The following is a 13,496-nucleotide window of genomic DNA, read 5'->3' on the forward strand; positions in this document are numbered from 1 at the left end:
AAAAAAAAAAAAAAAAAAAAAAAAATCAAACACCTGTTGAAATTACAGATGTAAAACACTGGTCATTAAAAATTTGTTTGGGTTTTATGACCCAACCTACCTGCAGGAATAATGAAAGATTCTAAAGTAGCATTTCCTCGTTTACAAATATAGCCAAGTTTCTGATCACATTCCCGATTCTCCCACTTAGCACCTTTGCCAGGATTTAATGCTGCACAGATTTTTCCAGGCTCTGGAGAGGGGTTTCCTTAAAAAACAAAAAAATCCACCACCAACAATTAATTAGAAGCACATCACAGTTTCAGTTACTCTCATAGTCGAATTTGTTCCATGCTTTAATTATTAGCTTCATTAATATTTATACAACTTTGATCCTCAACAGTAAGCAGCCCTTAGCCTGAATGGAGACGTTCATTTCCTTAGGAGAAATATTTCATAGTAACCACAAGTTGAGATACTTATCAAATTCACAATTTTTAGGGCCTCTTTACAGGTATAAAGTCTTCATGAAAGACATAACAGTGCATCAGTTTGATTTTTCCCCCCTTTCCTAACAAAGAACATTCAGCCTCTGGAACACAAACTTTAGGTGAAAGAGCTGTCCATTAAGGTGTCCAAATTCAGTGCTTAGTATAATGGTAAAGACAGAAGAATAGTAAGTAATTATTCACTAATGTGAACTTCTTGTCCACTTGTCTAAACAATATGACAATAGCGGGATATTCAGGTGTTTTCACTTGAAGATTAGTATTAGCACTAAAAGGAATATCCAGAAGAAAACTAAAACTTATAGAACAGAGTAAGTTTCTACAGTAAACCACATACATTTTTCAAGATCTGGTCTTATGTAATTAAGCTTAACATGGATTTTGTTTCATTTCTGAATACATGCAATTATACAATGTTTAAGTAACTTTCAGTACTTCTCAGCAATAAAAACAGCAAAACAATATTTTTAATGTGCAAGATTGTTCAAATTAAAATTCTCTTATATCACTATGATTAATTACCTTGGATTACATTCAGTCTTCTACCGGCAGTCATATGTTATATCTTCCCATAGGAAAATATATATATGCGCTTTTTTTTCAAAAATACAAAAATTAGATTGTTTTAATGCACAATGAAATTCAGCGGTGAGCAGTCAGCTCTCCCAAATGCCTAACCAGTACAGTTTTGGTCTAAATGTTGATAACTTAGCTCCCTGGTCACACATTCTTTCTCCAATATTTATTTATGTCTAGAGAGATGGAGAAATGTGATTCACTCACCAATTCTTCAATAATGTACTAGTAGAAGTACAGCCAACTCTTGAACATATAAGGTAATGCAGATGAGATAGACTGAGCAGAGCAAAATCATGCAAGAGATAGCACGCTCATAAAATAGGGCATATTGATTTAAGAGTATTACCTTTGAAAACGAAATTAAGAAACAGAGTAAAATCAAACATAAGGAGTTAAAGGAAGGTCAGTTTAGTTACTTCAAAACCCATATAATTCTCTGTAGCATAACTGAGAGTTGCCTGCAGTTTTAAAAAGCATAAATAGCTCCTCTTGTTGCTTTGGCTCTGTCTCACATAATCAAAGCTTTCCACCTCTTTTTGTTATACACAGATCCTCAGCAGTGCGCTTGTAACACAGATCTATAAATATCATCACTGCAACTTTCACTTCAGCCCATCTGTTTGCCTTGTGTGCTCTCTCCTTTGGAGAGCTATTTGTGCAGTGGTTCAATTCACTCTTCAAGCTTGCCTATGCAGTAAGTTTCTCCTCTCAAAATGTGGCTTTGGGTTTATCTACATAAGGAAGTTACTGTGTAATATGATGCAGTGTGCATTTACACACACTGGTTATTGCCTATTAAATATATGTGACACACTTAGTAAAGATGAAGAAGAGTATTCACACCACCTAACTTCAGGCATCTACTCTAAGTTAAGAGCCTCGTCTCCAAAAGCTGCCTGAATAGACAGTGCAAGGAAGCAGGGTCTTCCTGGGGTCCTGCTGCAAATCACCTGAACACAGGCACTCTGAATAGCCAACAAGAAAAGTGCCTCTCCACTGTCTGCAGAGATGGCACAGGAGACTAGCTTTTCAATACAGGCATCAGAGTTCAACATTGCAGCTACAGGTGTGAAGTAGTTTTTTCTGTTTCAAAATAGGCCAGCCTAACATGTTCAGTTTTATACATGTTACTGCCATGGGTAAATTAACCCCAAAATGAAAATGAAAATCCAAGTAAATAACCAAAAAAATGGAAAGGAAAGGAACTAATATATATGTATATGTGTGTATACACACACACACACACATTGAATGCCATAATCTCACAGCAGAAGAGCTATAGCATAGATTTATTCTGTATTTATACAGAGGTTATGAAAATTAGGAAGATATCTAGATGAAATTTAAGTAGATGACTTAAAACTATCCTTGGATTTGGAGCTATAATTTCCACTGTGGACGATAAATTAAACCCAAGATGTATCCCTAGCATAAAGGCCATCATTCACAGTTTTTATATCCACAGTCACAACCTTTCAACATCAAAACAAGTTCAATAAATGTAGGAGAACAGAGTACTAGAAAAGAAATACACTACCTTAAGACTAGATTTTTGCCTTTTAAACACAAACAAATCCTTACCTGGAACCCAGTTTAAGTATCGAAAAGGAGCACCACCAACCCATTGCCATCCACTGTTGAAATTCAAACTGTTAAGACCAAACCAGAGAGCAGAACTCAATCTGCCAGTCAAACCTAGGTAACAAAGACAAAGAGAAATACTGGAAGTGCATAGCGAGATCAAATACTTTCCCAAAACTTGAGAGCTGAAGTCCAGTAACCATTTGCTTCTCCTTTGACCTAGCACAAACCGTAACAACTTTTAACTATAGAGCTGAAGGGGGAATGCTAAACCTGTACATGCAGTCTTACATGGTTCCATTTAGTTTTAGAGTTTTTAGAATTCTACTGTGGGGATTTTGTTAGAACAGAAAACAAAATGACATTTATGTATGTTCTTTGTAAAATGATTATCAGATATATAAAACAAATTGCTTATATTTCAGAATTATAAAATATAAAATTGATAAAAGTTGCATAAAAGGTCATAAAAACAAAATTCAGTTTTCCAAAAGCAAATGTGAATATTTTCCAATTGTCTAAGTATTTTATTTTCCAATAGAATGTGAAAGTGGAAAGTTTAAAATTTACAAAATACTGTAAACTAAAAAACTTTGTATTTTATTAAACTACATTAAAATAAGATCATAATAAACATCCTCTTTTTTTAAAATACACCTTGTACATTTTTATCAAAAATTAGAAGTCAGCATCTCAAATCTCAGTATTGTTCTAGGTGCTGAAAAGCACTTAGAAATAATATCACACTCATGTAGGGTCCTACTGAATTCTCTAGTAGTATTTATAGTGACTATTAATCAATTGTCTATCTCTGCCTTACCTGCAAGACTTGAAAAACTTACTGGATGACTGCTGATTTTTGTTTAATTAATATATTTCTGCATTGCTCTAACCATTGCATGATATGTATTATTCATTTTTGATTTTACTGATGATGTCTTGTGATGCAAATATGCAATTTTGTTCTAAATATTTTAGCTGTTTTTGACACAGTAATCATGGGCAGCACTTGAAGCATGGCAAGGTTAAAAGCAAGCTAATTTAGCACTGGAAAGGACTAGAATGCCACAGCGAAGCCTGACTTGGCACCAACACATTGATGTGTTCCAGTACTGCTTCCACACAAACGTAAGTTGTGGTTAGGAGAATCTGGAATTGAGTATGACAGGAAATCTTCATTCTGCCAGGATTTCTGTAGAATGAAAAGCTGATTTTCACACATATTTGGCAGAAATATATACCAGTATGCAGGTAAAACACACCTACTAATGACTCATTGCTAGATTTCAATGCCAGACTTCTTTCTTTTAAACAATAATTTCATCATACTCAGTAAAAGAACAGCCCATGTTTCGACCAAATTCTTAAACTGAAAACAAAGTTTTAGACAAAACAGATTGTACCGTTAAAAATCCATTTATCAAATTACCAGTCATTCTCTAAACTTATAAACTATAACACATACCTTATAGCATAGAAAAGATTATCTTCCAACTGATGTAACATAGTCAAAATATTTTCTAATCTACCTAACAGACGCATTAGTGGACTACTTAATGTGTGTACACAGGCTAAGAAAGTTGTAAAAAGGAGACTGTTTCATTATAGGATACAAATGCATCCAAGTAAGAATTCAAGAGTGAATTTTTTCAGAGAAGAAATTTGAAAACATCTTCAGAAAGAAAAAATGGACATTAGATTGAGAATAAAGCAAGCTATTTCTAAGTCCTTCTGATTTATTAGGTTTTTTTCTTTTTGTATCTTAGCACATACTGATGACATAGGCAGCTTTAAAAAAATAAGTCAAAATGCTGACTGGTATACCCAAACATAAAGAACATATAAAGAATGCAGTCTTGATACCTGAATCTTTGATTTGAAAACTACTTTCCCTTTCTAGCATTCCAACCTCTTTTTTTACTGCTTGCATCACTTAATTGTTGCACTTTTGTACTGCTATTCTAAGTTTCTAAGAATATTAATTCAGAATAAAATAGTCATTATCTTTCTGAAGGATTCAGCTGAGCTGTTCAAGATAGCAATTTAAATCTACTAATTAACAGAACCGAACAAAGTACCTAATTTCATGACAGAATGTGCTATATGAGTGTCATTGTTACAGTAACATACTTTTTAAAGAATATTACTCTACCTGTCAGGTATGTTTGCTCATGCAACTCAGTGATGCTCAACAACTCTGCCTTCTGCTGTTGACAGCTTTTTCTTGCCTGGTGCCATTTCAGAGCTGCCTCAGAGTTAATCTGGTACTGGACATTTGTTAAAGGATCAGTATTCCATAACAAATCAACGCTATTAGCTGTAGGGAGAAAAAAGAAACACTGTAACCAATTACTAGGACTAAGGCAGATAATATGTAGAATAAATCACACAGCAAAAATACACACACCTGAACATTGCAATAGAAAACTGATTTGGAAGGAGTCCTGAGGCTCTCTAATGTGCTAGTAAATCCCTGTCAGAGCTAAATCATGGCAGCAGGGTTGGGCAATACACAGGTAATGACAGAGTCTCATGATTTTCTTGGTAGAACAAAGAAGGTATTCAAGATAGAAGATGAGTAGCTAAAGTCATGCTAAAAGAGTTGATCTGTCACTATAGAAGAAAAAAAAAATGGCTTAAAAATTCATGGTACCTAAGGTGTACCTCAGGCTGACTACTGCTCTGAGCTAAGAAGCCCCCTTTATTTTTCAAATTTTGGGTACTATGTAAAGTGGCTACTGATTTTCTTAATGCAGTAGAGGTATTTTAACAGCTGTTTTGCAATTTGATCTGCCAAATCCCACACACTGAATGCAAAACTTACATTTTTAACATCTTACCTGCACTCTCATGCAGTTCCTGCACTGTCTTAGGCATGTATCTGATAACACCACACCTTCTTTACCACCCGACTCAACTGTGACCTCCCAAATACCTGAACCTGGCATGGAAGGACATGGCCCAGTGCCAAGCCAGTGAAACTCTCTTCCAGCAGGGCCCAGCACTGAAAGTGGCCCCAGTGGGTATCACACTGGTTAGTCTACTACCACAGCCTCTCCTGGCTCACATCAGTTGTATCCCCCCAGCAAGCAACATAAAACAGTGTGACCTTGCTCTGCCAAAAATGRATCCTACAAGAGGCCTCAACACTGAGCTAAATAGCACTCCCTAAAGAGATTAAAATTGCATGACAAAAGCAGAATATACTGGAGGTCGCTGTACGTCAGCTGACCACGGGAAAAGAACTGAAATTCCTGCAGCCTGTATCAGAGCTTCTCAAGTTGCAAGCTATGAAAAATTTGAGAGAAAGAGGTCTTTTCCTTTTCCGATTTCAGAGCACTCAGAAAACTTTAGTGTGAGAGGAAAACAGTATAATAAACAAAACTCAAGACAAAAGATGGTACATGTTAAATGTCAGCAGGTCAGTAACCAGTTCCACTTTTTCCTGTATTAAGTCTGATAGCCCACAGATAACATGAAGTGCTTCTTTTCAATTTAGCCTTACACAACAAACCTTCGTATCATTATCTGTAAACCAATTTCCACTCAAAATATTTATGATGACCAGAAGGTATAATTTCTTTGGTATGTTGTGTTCTATACAACCATGAATTCCTGCATACAAGCACAATAAGCCTGAGGTAAAATGGAGATTGTAAAAATATTAAAATCTAGAATTTGGTAGAGAAATTTGGCTCTGATCTGATAGAAAGTGTTTTAAAATTCTTTTTGCTCTGCTGTGGTAGAAACTACTTGTCTTCTGTACAATTATTACCGAGGAAGAGGAAAACATGCCTTTAACATTCATCCAACCTTTCACTTCCCTCCTCCAAATCCCTTAACTTACGGCTTTCAATAGGGCTGATCTGTAGAGATGTGATCTTTCATAAAAATCAAAGTTCAGTTCTTAACCTTTAAAAWTTTATTTTTAAGATGTCTGAGTTCAAATGAGGTCAAATAACTACAGAGCAAAATTTCTGAAAGGCTATATGCTATCAGTTAAAGCCCCCATCGCTTGTATCCCCAGAGAAACTAGAAGAGGAATCACTTTTCTGGAACTATATTTTAGCATCTGAACTAAATTAATGTTAAACCATACTTGCCCTTAGTGCATAACTGGAAATAGAATAAAAAAAAAAAAAAAAAAAAAAAANTTCATCCCTATACAGATGAATTCAGCATGCAATTTTTGTATATGCTGAGGTTAGTGAAAACTAGCTATTTCCACTAGGAACTACTACCAAAGTCCCAGAAATAAAATATAGTAAGTCACAAGATTTCATTCTTATCTTCAAAATTTCTCAGGCTTTAAGCAAAGCAACCAAAAGCATATTGAATTTCAGGCACAGCCCATGATGGACAAGATCAAATTTATAGGAAACGCATAGGAAAGTCCTGACCAAGGCAAATATTTATTGCATCTACAATCAAAACAATGGCAACAGAATTATCATGCCAGAATATAGTATTCCTCTTGAATTCAGAAATGGAAGAATCAAGAGATTGGTAACGGTCTTGAGAGATTTTAATTTCAAAATTGCAAAATGAAATCTGGCCTTTGACTAGCAGTAACAGTAAAAGGATTCTTATTTCCTTAGTGGTCTGCTGAAAGCAAGTTGGAGTCTCTGGCCAAAATCCCTGGAAGATGCAAAGGTAGAATCATGGCAAGCAAAAACAGAATATAAATTCTATTAAATAACACAAAATAACTGCCATTATTCCCTCTTTAACCTCACAGTCAGGATGTAATCCCATAATATTTTGTGAATGAATGCATGGAGGTAGACTTCACTAATGACTATTTAAATTCTTCCTCATTCTCTGCACCCTGTTTCCTGTCCACAGGCTCTAGACAGCTCTAGGTTTTGTGCATTATTTACAGGCTCTCTAAACTTTTCAGAGAAATTCCAGCTCTTTCAACTGATCAAAAAAGYGGTCTTAATAGACTTTGCCAATTTGAATATAGCTGTAGATATTCCTCATGACTAGGTCTCCTGATGATCTTGTACTATGCAACATGTTCTCTTCCTCAAAACCTACTTTACATTGCAGCGTAAATGCAACTCTAGAAGACATCGTATAATCTGTAAAGCATCARTATTTCCTAGACTATTAAAAACTGTTTGGAATAATAAAAATTCTTTGTTTCTTCCTTTAGGATTTAAGTTTCCATTGCCACTATATCAGTATCTCTGTTAAAAAGCACCAAACTAAGGGCTCATACTCACAATTATGTTACCTATACTGGTCAAATTTCTACACTTCCATTGAGGTATAGTAACCGCCCATGAGTATAGTCTTAGCTTTCTCCGCGTCCGAGAATGTTCAAGTAGGTTTTGCTCACAGTGAAAAAAAAAGTGACTGTTTCAATCATGGTAATTTCTGTGTGTCTGAGCCCCAGGATGAAGGGCTATAATACTTTGCATTACATATTTTCATATCAACACCTCTGCTTCCCCTGATAGTTTAAAAAACAACACTGCTTAAATCTTATTAAATAAACTTGACTATACAAAGACTGAAAAGTTGTATGTTTTAAAACTACTGTTGACATTTATCAACTTGTCACCCTTAGTAGACGCAATGCACTCCTCTGTCATAGTCTGGACTGATTAAAACTTCTGCTATCCAGGCCTGTCTCTAACTAAAATATATGACACAAACTTGAACATTTTATAGTCAGCACTGCAGAATCAGGAAGGAAATATGCAGGCAATCAGCATAAAGCAGCTTTTTCCAAAAACAATTACAGTCATCCGAATGGATTTCCTTGAATTATGCCAAAGAACTAAACACAATTTTAATGATGCCTCCTATTTGCTTTACTGAAAGCATGCTACACAGGTAGCATACTTATGTTATCTTGCATGTGCTATATTTATGGGATTGATATGCCCAAAGTCTTTTTAATATCTTGAAAATAATACTGTCATAGGAAAAAAAGAGTATGCAATTTTTTTCTGAAATAATGAAGGCATCACTCATGGAAGTCATACAAGGACACCAAAACTTCATCATCAGAGCAGTTAAGATYAATCTACTCTAGTTTCCCCACATCAAATGAGAAACATTTTTCTCTTCATCTCTGACTGTGGTCAGCTGGAGCTTTACAGGAAAGCTACAATAACAAAGGAGGGGGAAGTACCACCTATCTCAGCATGACAGGAAAAGCAGCAGCTTAAAGACAAAGTGCTTTGTAGGTGCTTTACAGAAGTTCAAAGAAACTTTATTCAAATATTTAAAAAATAAGAGTAATTCAAATCCATACAGGCGTGTAACACAAATTTACTCAACGTAATACCATCACTTCTACATTAAATTCTGTATTAATATAATACTACAGTTGAAACTCTTAATTAGACTCAAACCAGGGAATGTAAAATATGAATACTTCTTGTTGTTTTTAATTACAAAACTGCAGAACACTGGGCATTGTGCATACTACCACACTTGGGAAACACTGCAATTTAGTAAAAAGATGTAATTTGAGTTGCTTTATGTTCCAGGAAACTTGTTCCTACCAACTACTCTTAATTTACAGTTAAGTTATATTCTACATTCCAGTTCTGCTGCATAAMCTTGTACACAGCCTTTTACATACACAAATGTAGTATCTTCATGCATGATTAACTTTTTATTTAAGTAAATGGCGTAATTAAAGTTGCAGCATATGAYTGTGTTCATTTTCACCTGGACGTAGTCAGACAAAATTTTTATGCCTAACCCTATATTCACATATCTAAGTAGYTCCTAAAAGGATACAGGCTCTGTGTAAACAGTAAACCAGTTCAAATTTTATTTTGCAAAGTAAAGCAGATGACAAGGACAGTATTTCCAGTCCACAGCAGACTCATCAACGTAAAAAACTTACATTTCAATGGGCAAAATCCATACATCTTGTCAACATCAAAGTTTGAAGTGGTCCCACACCAGAACCAGCCATCTGATCTGCCAGCATCTGTGCAGTCAGCATACCATTTACCACCAAACTTAAAAGGGAATACACAAGGTGCTCCATTGGCATTTCCTTTCACTGTGTAGGTATCTAAGGAGACACAATAGTTTAAAAATGTTTAAGGAGTAATAAGCATGGGATTTATACCAGTTCAGCTTTATGACCATATTATAGCAAGCAGAGTTTGCTAACTTAGTCTACGAACTGCACTAGGAATAGGAGATGTGSGTAACTTTACTCTCTAGCTCTGTTCCGATACCCATTTCCGCAATGGAACAARTTTTGTGTCGCTTAAATAAAACATTAAACAGAACTGACTGAGCCAAGACAAGCACACTCCTGTGTTAAAACTTACATGCATAGCCACCAAGAACAAAAAGTCCACGAAGGTATGCAACTGACTTTCTAATCCCAAACAACTGCTGATTCTTCTGTTAACAACCTGTTCAACTGCTAGTTGTTTCACGTGGGGAAGAGCATGCCATTATAAACTTGAAGGGTATTTACCTCAAAGGAACTCCTTCATACTACATCCAAAGCAAATTTCCATTTGCATCTATAGGCAATTTTTGCTTCCTCAAAAACTGGAAGGCATGGCTTACTGCAGCACCTAAAGCAGCTTTTGTATGTGAGCACATGTAATGTACGTACACGGGTGGGAAGAAGTACAGAGCAGTACCACCTCACAGGGACTGCTAGGGAGATGACATACCAACAACACTGTCCCACTGCTGCTACTAGAAAACAACAGAGGAAGGGATGAAGGGTCATAACTCCATCTCCACTCTGCCTCTTTTCATGTAATTTCTTCGCTAGGGTACTTTCATTCTGGCTCTGGTCCAAGGACTAACACTGTAATCAGCCCTTGCTTAATCCCTAGAAAATGCATCCTCCCTCTCTCTGTGCCTGTTCCTGTTTATGAAAGGATCCTAAATGGGAAGCCAAACATATTCCCAGATATTTACTGTAAACACATACATATATATACACACACACATATATATGTATGCATCATACATAATAATTCAAAATTAAACAATTTAAAATATCCTATTTCTTTGTCTCACATATCAGTGCCAATTCTGAGATTCACTTCAAATACCTAGCATGGCAACTTCAGTGAACTGGAGCTGAAAGGATCAGGAGTTAATTAAATCCATACAGCATCATTCATATTTGCTCCTCAAAGGAAAAACGCATGATGAGACTGTGTTCACACTAACTGTTTCTGTATATATGTAAATAATAAAAGCTTTCATCATGCACTGTATATAGTCATATGCATGTTCTGTGTAACCACAGGTCTTTTTTTTCTCCTCCAGATGAATGACTATCTTGCATGGTAAAGTTACGGTCTGAAAGGCAATTAAACGAAAAAAAAAGAAGGAATTGGGGGGGGGGGGGCAGAAAAGAGACAGAATAAGTGAATGCTCAAAAAACCACACACTCAAGTATTGCTCATTTCACCAAAAGTCTTACTCGCTGATCACTAACAAGACTAAAGAAATTCTTCTACACTTCAAAATACTTTAATTAGATAAACACAGAAATGAGTTTGAAATACAGAAATTAATTTGCAGAACTTTACCTTCATAGCTTCGAGAACACAGATCGTCTGTGGTTCCGTAGACTTTCCACCTACTCCATAAACCAGATCCCTTGTACAGCATAATATTCCTTTCCTGTCTGTTTCCATAGTTGAAAAACAAATCTTCCCCTTGGATTGCAAAAAGAGTCTCATTTCTGCATTCCCATCGCTGAAGTGCACTAGCTTTGTCACAAGGATACAGAGTGATCGGAACCCAGTCTGTCTTCGAAGGCACTCCCAAGCACAGTTTCAACGCTACGCTCATAAGCTGGTGATCTGAGACCCACCTGAATTTTTGAGACTCACTGTCTTGAACGCAAGGAGCAGTAGTCACTGAACTAGAACTCTGAGCCAGCACACAGCGCTTGTGATCTTCATTATATATTAAAAAGATGCTAGTATCTGTAAGACAAAAAGCACTAGAATCACTGGGTTTGAAGTAATCTCAGGTACTGTCTAAATCAAATATGAATCTAGACACTAGTTTTTATCTGGATCTGCTAGAGAGCGCAACATTTATGAGCTGGTCTCGCCCAAAAACCGAGAATTTCTCTTTCTCCTTTTGACCCCCTTGAGATACGTTTTAGAACAATAACTTAATAGTTCACTCTGATATTCACCACATAATATAACCTGCTGTAGAAGACCTTAAAATAGTACTTTAACTGGGCTAAGGTTAGGAAAGAGATACACTAATTTATACAACCCTCTGCATTCAAGCTAATTAAAACACTCTTTTATTATATAGTTACCAAATTAAACAAATTCTAAATGGAGAAATATTTATGAGGAAACCACAGAGTATTCTCCCTTCTTTGATGAGGCTCCAATGTGGAAGTGATCATACTTTTCTACAGAAAAATAACTTGGGAACAAATAACCTTTGTCTCAGTGAATGTGGTGACCTAGAGTTATCTCATTCATGGTTTGGTTTCCTTCTTATGTCCATTTGGCTTCCAGTTCACTAGGAAGTAGCATAAAACTGATGAGCACTGGAGACAGAAATTGTTGCCTTCTGCCAATTGGTTTTGCTCACAGACAATACAAGGAAATGTATAATTACCACTGCTAGTGGTAACTTTTTTATGACGCTTTTCTGCCAACATTTAGTACAATGGTACTGTAAACTGATATATGCAAAGCTTGCAACTATCCTTTTCCTGAAACCTTATTTAAAAATCCTGAGAAGAGAAGACATCAAGACATTTTCACAATGGTGAAAAACCTGCTTGATCTTTCAAACTGCTAAAATTGTATTTTTGGCCATAAAATAACATTTATGTTTTTTCTTAATATCCATGAATGTTTTATGCAACTTGAGGTGTTAAAGGAGAAGATGTAACATAAGTTAAAAAAGGTGCCCCAAAGCAGCCTAAACTAAGGCTGCAGTGCTGCGCTCCAGCACGAAACGGTGCAGAGTAGTGGCTGCTGGGAGAAGGTTGGAAAGCAGCATGAGGAGGTATGGCCAGTGGGAAAAAAAGAACCACCGTTTTCTGACTACACCTCTGCAAGGTGTCAGCCGCACGTAAACACGATGCAGCTACTCACACAAGGGCCCCACGGCGCACAAGGCAACACCACGTCGCACACGGCGAGCTGCTCGGGCCCAGCACAACCTAAAGCACATACGTAGCGTGCACAGCAAGCAGACTGCTGCCACCAGAAGCAGGCACTGAAAAATTAACTGGAATTGAAGCAGGAGGATGAATGGAGGCAGCGGGATGTAAGTGCGGTAGACGCTGTAGTTGCAAGATTTCCTTTTTTTGCTTTGCTACAGGTAAGCTGCAGCTGACACACAAAGCTCCACTGCAGCACGGTCCTGAGTCCCACAACCTTGGTACTGTGAATTATGCTAATTTAYAATAGAATAACTCTTACAGAAGGTTTCAAAAACTTCTTCTGGAAGGAAGTTCTTTAAAATGCACAGGAAGCAACATCCTTGCCATTTTAATCCACTCCAGACAGATCCGAGCATCTCTTCCTTGAACTGTCCCAGCTAGATTCCAGATTTTCTCACAGGCTTTCATAGCTCTTCAGCCATCACGCCGTGTCCCTCTCCACCTGCCCTTAGCCACAGCTGACACACGAAGGGCTGCAGCACGTACACTAAAATCTTACTGGCCAGGCATCTTTTCCACACGAGAGATTATGATTTAAGAAGTTCCCGTACGCAAAAGCAGTTGCGCACTATGCAGCAATTGCCAATTACAGCCGGTTACGCAGGTGTGAATCAAGAAGTAACCCGTGAACCCGCCGCCGCCACGCCGGCAGGGCGCCACGGCGGCCCGCGGAACCGAGGCGCGGC

At 37.0% G+C, this 13,496-nt stretch overlaps 1 protein-coding gene across 1 annotated transcript in view; it reads right to left on the reverse strand.

Annotated features, from left to right (window-relative positions):
- Window positions 1-13,496, reverse strand: part of LOC146593343 (macrophage mannose receptor 1-like) — a 56,739-nt gene that overhangs the window by 42,714 nt on the left and 529 nt on the right. Inside the window, exons 2-6 of the mRNA XM_085309411.1 lie at window positions 11,192-11,593; window positions 9,520-9,693; window positions 4,801-4,965; window positions 2,649-2,762; window positions 101-247 (exon numbers count right to left, since the gene is read on the reverse strand). Coding sequence (XP_085165537.1) covers window positions 101-247; window positions 2,649-2,762; window positions 4,801-4,965; window positions 9,520-9,693; window positions 11,192-11,593 — 1,002 coding nt within the window. The remainder of the gene's footprint in view (window positions 1-100; window positions 248-2,648; window positions 2,763-4,800; window positions 4,966-9,519; window positions 9,694-11,191; window positions 11,594-13,496) is intronic.

Source organism: Rhea americana, unplaced genomic scaffold (assembly GCF_003343005.1).
Source record: "Rhea americana isolate MKP2758 unplaced genomic scaffold, rheAme1 scaffold_298, whole genome shotgun sequence".
Classification (NCBI taxonomy): domain Eukaryota; kingdom Metazoa; phylum Chordata; class Aves; order Rheiformes; family Rheidae; genus Rhea; species Rhea americana.